Here is a 14,321-nt window from a genome sequence, read left to right on the forward strand (position 1 = left end):
CTGCGTCCTGGCAGGAATCCCCAGCCGCGACGGGGCTCGGCGGTTAACAGGGAGTCGCAGGCCGGGCTCCCTGTCACACCCCCGCCTTCAGCTGCTGTGTTCGGAGGGCAGTATATGGCCGCCCCGCATGGTGATGTTCCGGCCAGGGGGCAGGCTTCCTCGAGAGCATCGGTGAGAACGCCAAGATCAGCGACGACGGCGAGGCAACAGGTCCGGTCGGAAGTCTGGGTCCCTGCGGTCGGGCGGCAGGTTGCCGGCCCATCGGTCAGCGTGCCGGGATCCCCGTGTCGTAGATGTCGGTGCGAGTACCAGTCGGCGGCGAGAGAGGATTTGGAAGATGGAGAGCTGGATGAGTCGCATCGCGGTCAGGATTTTCCGGCTGGCGGGAATACAGCGCCTGGGCAGCCTGGTGAGTGTGTAACTCCTACGTTACCGTATCCAGCAATTTTCATGTCGGGTGTTGGGGGTGGGTCAGCAAGCGGGGTAGCGGCTGTCGGTAGTGGCGTTGCCGGGCGCGATGGTTTAACAGATTTAGTGGGTTGTTTGCGCTAGCTAGTCGGGCGCTTAGATAGGACAGCGGCGCCTTTAGCGCCGGCGGGGTCTCCGGTGGTGGTATGGGAAGGGCCTCGTGATGTACAATCCCGGTCCATGGTCCCGGGGGTGGCAAAGGAAGCGGTAGCAGTGTCGGTCCAAACCGAGGCGCAGAAGGATGGGGATAGGATTCGGCTTGATGATCGCGCTCGGGGCGAGGTTTACGTCTGTTTCGAGGGCCCTTTAGGGGCTCACCTGAAGCAAGAGGTACGTGAACGGATTTGGAAGGATGAATACGTGGAGATATTTTCTCTTCTGCCGCTTGCAAAGTTCAATTTGGATAAGGGCAAGCGGGATGAGAGTAAGAAAGAGGAAGAAGAACGCCGGCGGTATAGGCTTATCCTGCAGACGTTCGCCAACTGGTCGCAAGCTTTCACTACTTTGGCAAGTGTGATCGGGGAAAAGGCGCTGGAAAATTGCTCAGCGTTGTTTTGTTACTTTGATGCCATCGGGGAAGCCTATCGGGCGTATGGGGGCCAGGCATGGTTGCGGTACGACGAGCAATTTCGCCAGCGGAAGGTGGTCCGGACAGCGATCCGGTGGGATCAAAAGGATATTGCGTTGTGGTTGCGGGTTACGGCACCGGTTAAGCAGTCCTTTCCCGGGAGCGTTGGCCAAGGGGGCCAGTCTAGTCAACCCGGGCAAGGTTCCGGGTCAAAACTGGGGTTCTGCTGGCAATTCAACGATGGCCAGTGTAAGTTCGGGGCCAACTGTAAATTTAAGCATGTCTGTTCGGAGTGCAATGGCTCCTCGCACGGGGCCTAAAAATGTATGCGGAAGGGTAGGCGGTCAGGCCCTCAGTCCGCTTCAGTTGGTCAAGGGGCGGTCGCCGGTGAGGGTGGAAAGGATGGCCCCGTATCTAAGTGAATATCCGGATAAGGTTGCGGCCAAGTTAATTTACGAGGGGTTTTTGTTTGGTTTTGTTATCCCCCCCCCCCCCTTCATATGAGGTTCTGGTGACACGGCGCAACCTTAAGTCGGCTTATCTGCACTCGGCGGTCGTTTCAGAAAAGCTTTTGAAAGAAGTGTCTTTGGGTCGGATGTCCGGTCCTTTTGCTGAGCCGACGATTGAGAATCTAGTGGTATCACCCTTGGGAGTTGTGCCAAAGCGGGAGCCTCACAAATTCTGTTTGATACAGCATTTGTCGTTTCCCAGGGGAGCGTCGGTGAACGATGGGATAGATCACGATTTATGTTCGGTTGTTTACACTTCGTTTGACAAAGCGGTGGCGTTAGTGCGGGAGGCGGGGCCCGGTGCGTTGTTGGCAAAGACTGACATTGAGTCGGCCTTTCGCTTGCTGCCGGTACATCCAGATAGCCAACGGCTGTTGGGTTGCTTCTGGAACGGGGGGTTTTATGTTGATAGGGGTCTTCCAATGGGGTGCTCCCTTTCTTGCGCATACTTCGAGGCGTTTAGTAGCTTTGTGGAGTGGGTGACGAAGGGTGTGGCCGGGGTCGATTCCTTAATACATTATCTTGATGATTTTTTGTGCGTAGGCCCTAGCGGGTCCCCGGTTTGCGGTAATTTATTGTATTCCTTGCAGAAGGTTGCGACGGATTTTGGAATCCCTTTGGCGCCTGGAAAAACAGAAGGCCCGGTATCTACCATCTGTTTTTTGGGGATCCAAATTGATTCGGTGGCAATGGAGTGCAGGCTGCCTGAGGATAAATTATTGCCATTGCGACAGGAGGTCAGGCGGGCTTGCCAATTGAAGAAGATCACTTTGCGAGATCTTCAGTCGCTGCTTGGAAAGTTGAACTTTGCCTGTCGAATTATGCCAATGGGTAGAGTTTTTAGCAGGAGGTTGGTGTCAGCGACGGCCCCATCATTTTGTGAGGATTGGTGGGGATCACAGGGCGGACCTACAGGTCTGGGACGAGTTCCTCGGGCAGTATAATGGTAGATCGTTGTGGATGTCGCAGGTACAGGAGATGGGCGAGTTGGAACTGTTTACTGACGCGGCAGGGTCTGGTGGTTTTGGCGCATATGCAGGAGGACAATGGTGTGCGGGGAACTGGCCGGACAGCTAGGTATCAGTGGTCTTGCGCAAAATCTGGCCCTGCTCGAGCTGTTCCCCATCGTGGTGGCGGTGACCATTTGGGGGGACAGGCTCAGGGATAAAAAGGTTTGTGTCCACTGCGATAACATGGGGGTGGTGTTAGCAATTAACAACTTATCAGCATCTTCTCCACCGGTGGTTCAGTTGTTGCGTCACCTAGTTTTGGTGTGCTTGTCTTTAAACACGTGGGTGGTTGTAGTTCATGTACCTGGGGTTTCCAATTGTATTGCTGATGCCCTTTCTCACTCGCAGTGGGATCGTTTTCGGCAAATGGCACCGGGAGCGGAACTGGTCGGCTTGGCTTGCCCGGAACATCTCTGGGGTCTGATTTCGGTCCCGTGGAACGGTTGATTGAAAGGTCGTTGGCTAGCGCGACGTGGAGCGCTTATTCGGCGTGTTGGCAGCAGTGGGAGGAGTGGGTAAGAGTGTTGGGTAACGTCAGCACGGCGCAAGACATGTTGGTGGCGTTATTGTACTGGTTGGGGGATGCTTGGGAGGCGGGGTTTTCCCCGGCAAAAGTGAATCGTTTTGTTGCTGGTTTGGCGTTTGGATTCAAATTACGGGGTTTTCAGGATGTGTCCAAACATTTTTTAGTACGGCAAGCTCTAAAAGGTCTGCGTCGGGGTAGGGCGGTATCAGATCAGAGGCGACCCGTTTCTTTTTTCCCCACTTGGGTCGTTGGGTGCATCGCTGGGGGCTGTTTGTAATTCGCCTGATGAGGTAGTGTTGTTCCGGTTGGCTTTTTCCCTCGCGTTTTTCGGAGCACTCAGAATTGGGGAGTTGGTTTCTCCTAGTGCGGCTAGGGCTGGGGGATTGTGGCAGGCTGACGTGGGTCTATATGAGGATAGACTTGAGTTGTTTTTGCGGCGGTCCAAGACTGATCAAGTGGGTCGGGGTAAGAGGATAGTGTTGTTTGCCCTCCCAGGGTCGGCAATGTGTCCAGTCGCTTGTATGGCGGCTTTTAAGCCACTGGTTGGGGGGCCTGAGGCGCCATTGCTCCGTCATAAGAATGGCTCGTTTTTGTCCAGGTATCAATTTGGTGCGGTGTTTGAAAAATGCTTGGCTGCGGTTGGCGTGGGGCAGGGGTATTACTCGTCTCACTCGTTCCGGATTGGAGCTGCTACTGAAGCGGGGCGGTGGGGGCTGGATGACGAGGGTGTGCGGCGCATTGGCCGGTGGGAGTCCAATAGGTTTCGGACTTACGTGCGCCCTCATTTGTTGTGAGTCGGTCAGGTGTTTTGATTGTTTGACATGTGCGGTTTTGTTTTCTCTTTTCAGATCATCAACCTTGCTTAGTGTGGATTTTAGGACATTCTTTTGTGCACTGGGGGGCATTGCGGGCGGACGTTCGCCCAGATGGCCGCCAGCTTCGCATTCCGCGGCACGATGGGGTTGTACACTGGCTGGGCTTCCGAGGTATGTTGTGGAGCCGGGTACTTGCTGAGTTTCAGACATACTCTCAGTTAGACAGGGTTCCGGAGGTTCTGGTGTTACATGCGGGGGGAATGATCTGGGGGTGCGCCCGTTTCGCGAGTTAGTACAGGATATTAAACACGATCTATTGTGTTTATGGGCATCTTATCCTCACCTGGTGATTGTTTGGTCGGACATTGTTCCGAGGAAGTTTTGGCGTTTGGCACGATCGGTCGAGAGGGTGAATAAAGCCCGTATTAAGGTAAACCGGGCGGTGTCACGTTTTGTTGCTAAGAATGGAGGCATTTGTGTTCGACACAGGGATTTGGAGTCAGGAGTCGGTAATTATTGGAGGAGTGATGGGGTACATTTGACCGAGGTTGGAATTGATATGTGGAGCTTGGCTTTAGCAGAAGAAATTGAGAGGGCGGTGGTGGTTTGGAGGGACTCACAGGCTTAAGGTGGTCAAGGCCTGTTTCGCTGTGGCGGGGGGAGTCCTTGAGGTTGGTCAGTACAAAATGGTGGGGGGGTCGCATCGCGGGTATGCGTCCCCCAAAATGGTACATCATTTGAAGACTTCATGGGGTGTTATCCCTTTGAAGTGGTCTTCTGGTGGTTGGAGCCATCTGCAGGGGTGAGCGGTGCTTCCGAGCTGGTTTACGGCTGGAGGTAAATAGTTGGTGGTGGTTTGCAGATGGCTAATTTAAAGGAAATCGGAAAAATGGCTTCAAGGACTTCCCCTGCTCTGTTTAGTGTTAATTGACCCACGTTGGGTCATGTGAATTATAGTAGGAATTCTCTGGTCGAATTCCTAAAAGAGTTATCCGAATGTTTCGGATTAAATTGCATTTAATTTATGTTAAATAAATAAATGGCTGCTGTGGCCATTTCACATCCAACCTCGGTTGTCACGTGTCTTTATTGGGAAGGGGGCGAAAGAAGGGGAATAAAGGTAAAATGGTTAATCAGCACATGACTCTACTTAGGCTAGTCATGCAGATGAGGAACAGTCTAGTGTCTTCTCAAGGCAATTGTGAACTTTCCTCAGACCTCAAACCTTGAGACACATAGATAACCTTAGATTTTAGCTTGGTGGGTCTTATGACCATTGAAAGTTGTAAATAAAATCCTTAAATTTACATATAAATATCTAAACACTATTATAATAGTTTACTTATTTGCTAAGTTATTAGCACTCGAAGGTATAGACCTGAACCCTGCGGTTGTCCTCATGATAACACTTACTGCCTGTGATTTGGTTGTTCAATGCTGGGTCCAGATCACCATCCACATCAATGCTCACATCCAAACGGACTTGATTAGTGGCAGTTGTGTGTGTATATATGTGTGGACATTGATTTGGAAATGGGAATAGAGCTGAACATTTTTTGTTAGTTTCCTTTTGAGGAATGAAACATACTTACATGACATCATTGAGTTCCAGCTTGGTGTCAGGAGGGGGATTTATTAGGATATATGACAAGGAGTTATCAGTGTCCATAATGTCCACTGTAGAGAAAGAGATAAAGATTAGATAGTACTGTTTGTAAATAAAGTGGCCCATCCCTTCTTGTCTGTGTGCACCCTATGGTGGGAAGGGCAGATTCCATGCCACATAGCTCCTCCCTACTGTCTATATCACCCTGTGCTGGGCGGGGCAGATTCCAATCCACATATATGCTCCCTCCTGTCTGTGTCACTGTGTGGTGGGCGGGGCAGATTCCATGCCACATAGATCCTCCCTCCTGTCTGTATTACCCTGTGGTGGGAGGGGCAGATTCCATGCCACATAGCTCCTCCCTCCTGTCTGCGTCACCCTGTGCTGGGCGGGGCAGATTCCATGCCACATATATCCTCCCTCCTGTCTGTGTCACTGTGTGGTGGGCGGGGCAGATTCCATGCCACATAGATCCTCCCTCCTGTCTGTATTACCCTGTGGTGGGAGGGGCAGATTCCATGCCACATAGCTCCTCCCTCCTGTCTGCGTCACCCTGTGCTGGGCGGGGCAGATTCCATGCCACATATATCCTCCCTCCTGTCTGTCACTGTGTGGTGGGCGGGGCAGATTCCATGCCACATAGATCCTCCCTCCTGTCTGCGTCACCCTGTGGTGGGCGTGGCAGATTCCATGCCACATAGCTCCTCCCTCCTGTTGTCTCACCCTGTGGTGTGTGGGGCAGATTACATGCCACATAGCTTCTCCACCCTGTCTAGGTCACCATAGGGTGGAAGGAAGAGACTCCATGTCACATAGCCCCCTATTTTCTGTCCCAAGAAGATAATTTGGGTTACATACTGTACTCTGCAGTGGAGAGACCCAGATGTTTCATTCTGGTCTTCACCAAGGCATTGAGTTCCTGTCGTTCTGACCGTCTGTACAGACTCATTCTCTGCTGGCTAATCCTTTCTGATGCAGACTTCCCTGGCTGCCTTGCTCCTTTACGAGACAGCCTCCGAGCCCACTGCATACTCTTCCTGCGTAGTAAAGGATGATCGGACTGGTCACTGGATGTAGAGTTGCGATGTGGGCCACGGCTTTGGATAGTGTCTCCCCAACGGCTCTCTCTTGTGTCTTCATAGTCTTCCACGCTGATGGAGACCTGTGACTAGAAAGAGAAGAAAGACAGAGTAAGGGTATGTGCACACACACTAATTACGTCCGTAATTGACGGACGTATTTCGGCCGCAAGTCCCGGACCGAACACAGTGCAAGGAGCCGGGCTCCTAGCATCATACTTATGTACGACGCTAGGAGTCCCTGCCTTGCTGCAGGACAACTGTCCCGTAGTATAATCATGTTTACTGTACGAGACAGTTGTCCTGCAGAGAGGCAGGGACTTCTAGCATCGTACATAAGTATGATGCTAGGAGCCCGGCTCCTTGCACTGTGTTCGGTCCGGGACTTGCGGCCGAAATACGTCCGTCAATTACGGACGTAATTAGTGTGTGTGCACATACCCTAACAGTAAAAGATGGTTGTCACTCAGCCTATGACTTTAATAAGGACACACAGCTACCCTTGCGTCATTCAAGATGGCATCAAGTGATATCATGACATCCTTAACCCGCAAGTGCCAGCTGCAGGCAAAAACAGGGTAAAAGAGCAGCATGAGTAAAGAGAATGTAAATAACTCTGAAATTGGGGCAGGTCAATGTATGGCACTAACTGGGCAGAGTATGTTATCTGGGCACTGTATTACCCATTTATCTGGCTGCTCTATGACATTATTTATCAAAAGGCACTCTATGCACTATTAACCTGGGTAGTGTCCAGCAATATAACAGCACTGTATATTCTGTATGGAAAAATACTCTGGGCTATATATATATATATATATATATATATATATATATATATATATATATATATACTACTTATCTGCACAATGTGTGGTACTATTTATCTGTGCACTGTAAAGGTAAGTTCACAAGTAGCGTAAATACAGCAGATTTTCCGCAACGGATTTCATTACGGAAAATCCGCAGCATAAGGCCTTATTCACACGAACGTGTTATATGTCTGTGCGACGCGCGTGATTTTTACGCGCGTCGCACGGACCTATGTAAGTGAATGGGGCCTTCAGACTGTCAGTGATTTTCTTGCAGCGTGTGTGCACTGCGTAAAACTCACGACATGTCCTATACTTTCCCGTGTTTCACGCAGCACGCACCCATTGAAGTCAATGGGTGCGTGCAAATCGCGCACGGCACACAGCAGCAGTTCCAGGTGCCGCGCGTGATGCGTGCTCCAGTAGTAAAATAAATGAATGAAAACAGAAAAGCACCTCGTGTTTTTCTGTTTGTGAACATAAAAACAGAGTGTCATCATGATGCCGGCTGCGCGAAAATCACGCAGCCGCGCACCATATGCTGATGACACACGGAGATTTTGCGCGCGCAAAACGGACATGTCCGTGTGAATAAGGCCTAATATGGTAGCAGCAAAGAGGATGAGGTTTGAACAAATCTCATCCACACGCTGTGTAAATGATAAGCGGAAAAAATTCTCAGAAACTGACCTGCGGTGCGTTTTTTTTCAATCCGCAGCATGTCAATTGTATTTGCATAATCGCTGCTTATTTGTTGCGGGTTTTCCGCATTCATTTCAATGGGGAGGTAAAACCCGCAACAAATAGCAGATGTTGCGTTTTCTTGCGGCGGAAAAGCAACAATTCCGCCGAAAAAAAACGCAACTCAGAATTTAAAAAAAATATCTTATACGTACCCAGAATTCTGTTCTTTTTCATCCAGGCCGACTTCTGGGATGATGTTTCATCCCATGTGACTGCTGCAGCCAATCACAGGCTGCAGCGGTCACATGGAATTTAACGCCATCCCGGGAGGCCGGCCTGCAGTATGGAAGAGGTATGCGTCGCCATGGTTCTGTAAGTATCAAACTTTTTTTATGTGCAGTTTTCCACAATTTGGTGACGTTTTTTCGGCCGGAATTGCGCCCAGAGAAGATATGCTGTGTGTTTTTACGCAGCGTATCCACCCTGTGTGAACATATCCTGCACAACTTTTAAAAGTTTTTATTTTAAAGTGTTTAAGAGTGCCTTTATCAGTAGAAGGACGGTACTGATTCACCTTGTAGAGCTAGAAGGGTAATGCTCCCTTGAAAAAGTGGATACGCTGCATAAAGTTACACTGTGTATCTGCTCCAGTGGCCGTAGGGGATTCTGGGCGAAAAAGCGCACCAAACTGTGGTGCAGTTTTTCGCCTGGAATGTCCGCTGCGGAAAACAGCAGCACGTTTCATCCCAGGAGACCGCTGCAGCCTTTGATTGGCTGCAGCAGCGGTCACATGGGATGAAATGTCATACCAGGAGGCCGGCCTGGAGGCAGAAACACAGACTTTTTTCTGAGTTGCATTTTTTTGCGGCTCAATCGCTGAGATTCCGCGGCATAACAATGCAACTGCTGTTTGTTGCGGGTTTTACCTCCACATTGAATTCAATGGGTTAAACCCGCAATAAATAAGCAGCATTCACGCAAATACAATTGACATGCTGCGGAGTAAAATTATGCTGCAGGCACTGGATGTTACGGCACATTATGCAGTGTACGGAGCCGGAAACAGATTGCTCCGTACATTGCATAGTGGCCGTGCTGCTGAACAGCAACTCTGCGCCTATTCACTTGAATAGGAGCAGTACCGCAACTCGGCCGCTATTCCATGACCAGAGCCATCTGCTTCCAGCATGGACTTCCAGTGCACAGAGGCAGCCAGAGCGGCTTAACAGTGCGAGGTCCAGGTGTCGGACCCCCACAGATCATGTACTGATGACCAGGGGCGTAGCTAAAGGCTCATGGGTCCCAATGCAAAAGTTCTTATTGGGCCCCCCCCCCCCCCCCCGCAAACTTCTCATGGCCGACGGTCCGCAGCTTTCAGCTGCATCGCCGGGTCTCCTAAGTGACCCAACAATGCAGCACTAGCAGCCGGGGGCGTTACTAAGGGCTTAAAATGTCAGGTGAAATAGCCCCAATACATATGTGTCAGCCCAAAAAAATGTGTGTGTATATGAGACAGCACAGCATATCTATAGCACTACGACCCTATAAACTATGGATAGGATTAGATACACTGGCTGAGCAGACAGTATCACACATGATAGGATTAGATACAGTGGCTCAGCAGACAGTATCACACATGATGGGATTAGATACAGGACTCAGCTCACTGACATTGCGGCTCCAGCGCTGGACACAGGAAAGGTAAGAATAATAATTTTGCTTCTTTATGTGTTACGGATTATTTTTGTGTGATTGTGTTTTTTTTACAAGTTCGGTTGTTGGACTTCGGATACGAGGACTTCAATGACGGCGTTTTTTTATTCTCAATAAAATGGTTGAGGGTTGTGTTTTTTTATTTCAGTAAAATATTTTTTCTATGTGCTTGTATCTTTTTAAACGTTATTATCACCGCCTTAGTAATGGCTGCTGGCTGATTGACAACCTCCATTACTAAGGCGGGGCTTAGTGTTAGCAGGTGCGGAGGCTACACTAACCCCCATTATTACCCCGGTACCCACCGCCACCAGGGGTGCTGGGAAGAGCCGGGTACGAACCAGTAACCGACCATTTGTAGTGACGGGCAGGCACCGGGGGGGCCGCAGGCTGGTAGTATTAGGCTGGGGAAGGCTAAAAACAGTGGCACCTACCACCCTGGTAATGCTGCCTGCTGCTGCTGTGTTGTATCTGGCTGCTTATGAAAATTGGGTGGGGACCCGACATCGTTCTTTCCAGTTATTTTTTATTTTATTTTTTTTAAATGACGTGGGGTCCCCCCCATTTTTTATAACCAGCCAGATACAATAAAGCAGCTGCAGCCTAGCATCACCAGGGTAGGAAGGGCCACTGTTTTTGGCCTTTCCCCTCCTGATAATACCAGCCTGCGGCCACCCCAGTGGCCGACCATCACTACAGATGGTCAAGTACTGGATGGTACCCAGCTCTTCCCAGCACCCCTGGTGGCGTAGGGTACCGGGGTAATAAAGGGGGTTAGTGTTAGCCTCTGCACCGGCTAACACTAAGCCCCGCCTTAGCAATGGATGCTGTCAATCAGCCGGCGGCCATTACTAAGGCGGTAGTAATATAGTTTAAAAAAAAAACACAGACATAGAAAATATATTTTATTGAAATAAAAAAAAAACCCACACAACCCTCATTAACCATTTTATTGATAATAAAAAAAAAAAGCTGTCATGGAAGTAGTCCTGGAATCCGACGTAGTCCAAATACTGAACCTGTAAGAAAACACACCAAAAAAAACGATTAGTAACACATGTTAGGCTTAGATACAGGGCCCATGTGTGATACTGTCTGTGGGACCCTGTATCTAAGCCTACCACAACGTAGGCTTAGATACATGGTCCAGCACTCCGTAATCTTATACAGTATAAGATTACTGTGTGCTGGGGTCCTGTATCTAAGCCTACAGTGTGGTAGGCTTATATACAGGGCCCATCAGACAGGATCACACATGGGCCATGTATCTAAGCCTACCATGTGATTGGCTTAGATACAGGGCCCAGCAGACAGGATCACACAATCTGTGATCCTGTCTAATGGGCCCTCTAAGCCTGCTACATCGTAGGCTTAAAGGGGTTGTGCAGTCCCTAAACATTGATGGCCTATTCTCAGGATAGGCCATCAATAGCTGATGTGTCTGGGTCCGTCTCCCGGGACCCGCCAATCAGCTGTTTTGAAGGGGCCGCAGCACTCCCAACATAATGTGCCCAAATAACACCCCAAAAAAAATGATAGTCCTACTCAGTGCCCTAATCAGAAGTGAAGATTTAGCAGGAGCCATACCATACTAACACTGGTGGAGTCCGGACGATTAACTTAAAGGGGTTATCCGTGTTTTCCAATAGATGGCCCTATTCTTACGCCACCATGACGAAACCTGACAGACTCCATTATATGTTAATGGGGTCAGTAGGGCGCCAGAGGTGTGCGTCGTACGCTAGTTCCACCACTGCACTTCTGTCATGAATGGAATCCAGCATACAGATGTAAAGCAAAAGTCTAAGCTACAGAAAAGCAAAAGAGGCACGAGCCGCAGCGTACCTCTGAAGTCGGCAACACATGCGTCTCGGTGCGGAATATTCCAATAGGTATGTCGCCAGTTGTAGAACACAGCTTCTGATACAGTCGTCCATAGCAACGGATCCAAAGGTCTTCTTCTGTAACTCGCAGCTGCGGAGGAAACATATTCATGAATTCTATGTTATTGCTCTGTCTAAGCACTAGGGGGCACAGTGACATAAAATCTAAATACATGACATAAAAGACATTACAGCACAACAAAATATATTATAAATGATAGGAAATGCTTGGAAATTATATTCTACATCGGCCTTTGGTTTTATAGGGCACCACGCATATATGTGGGACTCTATACAGCTATATACATTTGGGTATAAATAATATTGATACGTAGAATTTTTTTGCATATGACAGATTCATTATAAACCTTTAACTCCTAAATATGAAGCGCATTTGAATATCTGAGTCTCGTCTGAATACTGAGATTCTGGTTGTGATCGCTCAGGGGGAATCAGCAGAATGATTTGCCCCGGGCACCAATAAGGATGGCATATAAGATTTATAAAAGAGACAATAAGGACTTGCCTGCAGAATATCGGGCAGCCGCTTCCCCCTTCTATATAAGATTAGTGGGGTCCTTGGCACAAAACAAGCATTGACCCCAAAATCTATCTTGATACATTTAGGGTATGTTCAATTTGTGGTGCAGTTTTTGGCCGGAATGTCTGCTGCAGAAAACTGCACCTAATAAAAAAAAAAATCATACTTAGGTAGCCATGGCGACGCGTCCCTCTGCCGTCCCACAGGCCGGCCTCCTGGGATGACATTTCGTCCCATGTGCCGCTGAAGCCTGTGATTGGCTGCAGCGGTCACATGGGATGAAATGTCATTCCAGGAAGTCCACCTGGATGAAGAGCAGAATTCCGGGTAAGTATAAGATTTAAATTTTTTCTAAGTTGCGAATTTTGAAGCGAAAAATATTTCTTCCGGGTTTTACCCCCCCATTGAATTCAATAAGGAAAATAAGGAAAACCCCGCAACTGAAAAGCAGCGATTACGTAAATACAATTGACATACTGCAGATTTAAAAAAAGCACAGCAGCTCAATTTCTGAGCGTTTTTTCCGCACAGCGTATGGATGAGATTTGTTCAAATCTTACCCACTCTGCTGCTATTGTATTCTGCTGCGGATTTTCTGCAACGAAGTCTGTTGCTGAAAATCCACAGTATTTATGCTACATGTGAACTTACCCTTATATAGCATTTCATAGTAAATTCACAAATTCCCAAGAAAATTAATACTTGAGTCGTCCTCTATCATTAAATATTCCATTTAGCAACTTTTAAAGGGGCAAGGAAAGCTGGGTAAAAAAATTAAATGGTTGCTCAGTGCCACATCGATTATCACCCAGCTTTCCAAGGCTTCTAAATAGCAACTAAGCTATGCAGTGATATGGGGATGTATTACATCATGTGACTCTAGGAAGACTATTTGCAATGTCACCCAGCTTTCCCACAAACAGATATTATTACTTTAAAATGGGGAAGAAGAATATATGCTGATGATTTAATTTAACGTACTGGAAACAGAGAACTTACAGCGCACAGAAATCCTGAGCCGGGCATAGAATCCAAACCCAGTAGGAGACGAGTGATGGAGATCATGTAATCCTTCACAAAAGACTAATGTAGAGAGAAAGCAAAGCAACAGAAGCAATACAAACACATGGACAAAACCTACACACAGGTATATAGAGTAATAGGAGGAGATATAGGGAGAGGTTATACGTAGTAATAGGAGGAGATATAGGGAGATGTTATATGGAATAATAGGAGGAGATATAGGGAGAGGTTATATGGAGTAATAGGAGGAGATATAGGAGAGGTTATATGGAGTAATAGGAGGAGATATAGGGAGAGGATATATGGAGTAATAGGAGGAGATATAAGGAGAGGATATATGGAGTAATAGGAGGAGATATAGGGAGAGGTTATATGGAGTAATAGGAGGAGATATAGGGAGAGGATATATGTAGTAATAGGAGGAGATATAGGGAGAGGATATATGGAGTAATAGGAGGAGATATAGGGAGATGTTATATGTAGTAATAGGAGGAGATATAAGGAGAGGATATATGGAGTAATAGGAGGAGATATAGGGAGAGGTTATATGGAGTAATAGGAGGAGATATAGGGAGATGTTATATGTAGTAATAGGAGGAGATATAGGGAGAGGTTATATGTAGTAATAGGAGGAGATATAGGGAGATGTTATATGGAGTAATAGGAGGAGATATAGGGAGATGTTATATAGAGTAATAGGAGGAGATATAGGGAGAGGTTATATAGAGTAATAGGAGGAGATATAGGGAGATGTTATATGGAGTAATAGGAGGAGATATAGGGAGATGTTATATGTAGTAATAGGAGGAGATATAGGGAGAGGTTATATAGAGTAATAGTAGGAGATATAGGAGAGGTTATATGGAGTAATAGGAGGAGATATAGGGAGATGTTATATGTAGTAATAGGAGGAGATATAGGAGAGGTTATATGTAGTAATAGGAGGAGATATAGGAGAGGTTATATAGAGTAATAGTAGGAGATATAGGAGAGGTTATATGTAGTAATAGGATAGGAGATATAGGGAGAATATATGGAGTAATAGGAGGAGATATAGGGAGAGGTTATATGTAGTAATAGGAGG

At 47.9% G+C, this 14,321-nt stretch overlaps 1 protein-coding gene across 2 annotated transcripts in view; it reads right to left on the minus strand.

The window, feature by feature from the left end:
- The window catches only part of LOC142750154 (potassium channel subfamily T member 2-like), a 209,248-nt gene that overhangs the window by 26,930 nt on the left and 167,997 nt on the right, over positions 1-14,321 (minus strand). For both annotated transcript variants that reach the window (XM_075858995.1, XM_075858997.1), the window contains exons 25-28: positions 13,214-13,297; positions 11,636-11,764; positions 6,361-6,670; positions 5,489-5,573 (exon numbers count right to left, since the gene is read on the minus strand). In XM_075858995.1, the coding sequence (XP_075715110.1) occupies positions 5,489-5,573; positions 6,361-6,670; positions 11,636-11,764; positions 13,214-13,297 (608 nt within the window). The remainder of the gene's footprint in view (positions 1-5,488; positions 5,574-6,360; positions 6,671-11,635; positions 11,765-13,213; positions 13,298-14,321) is intronic.

The sequence above is a fragment of the Rhinoderma darwinii genome, chromosome 3 (genome assembly GCF_050947455.1).
Source record: "Rhinoderma darwinii isolate aRhiDar2 chromosome 3, aRhiDar2.hap1, whole genome shotgun sequence".
Taxonomy (NCBI): Eukaryota; Metazoa; Chordata; class Amphibia; order Anura; family Rhinodermatidae; genus Rhinoderma; species Rhinoderma darwinii.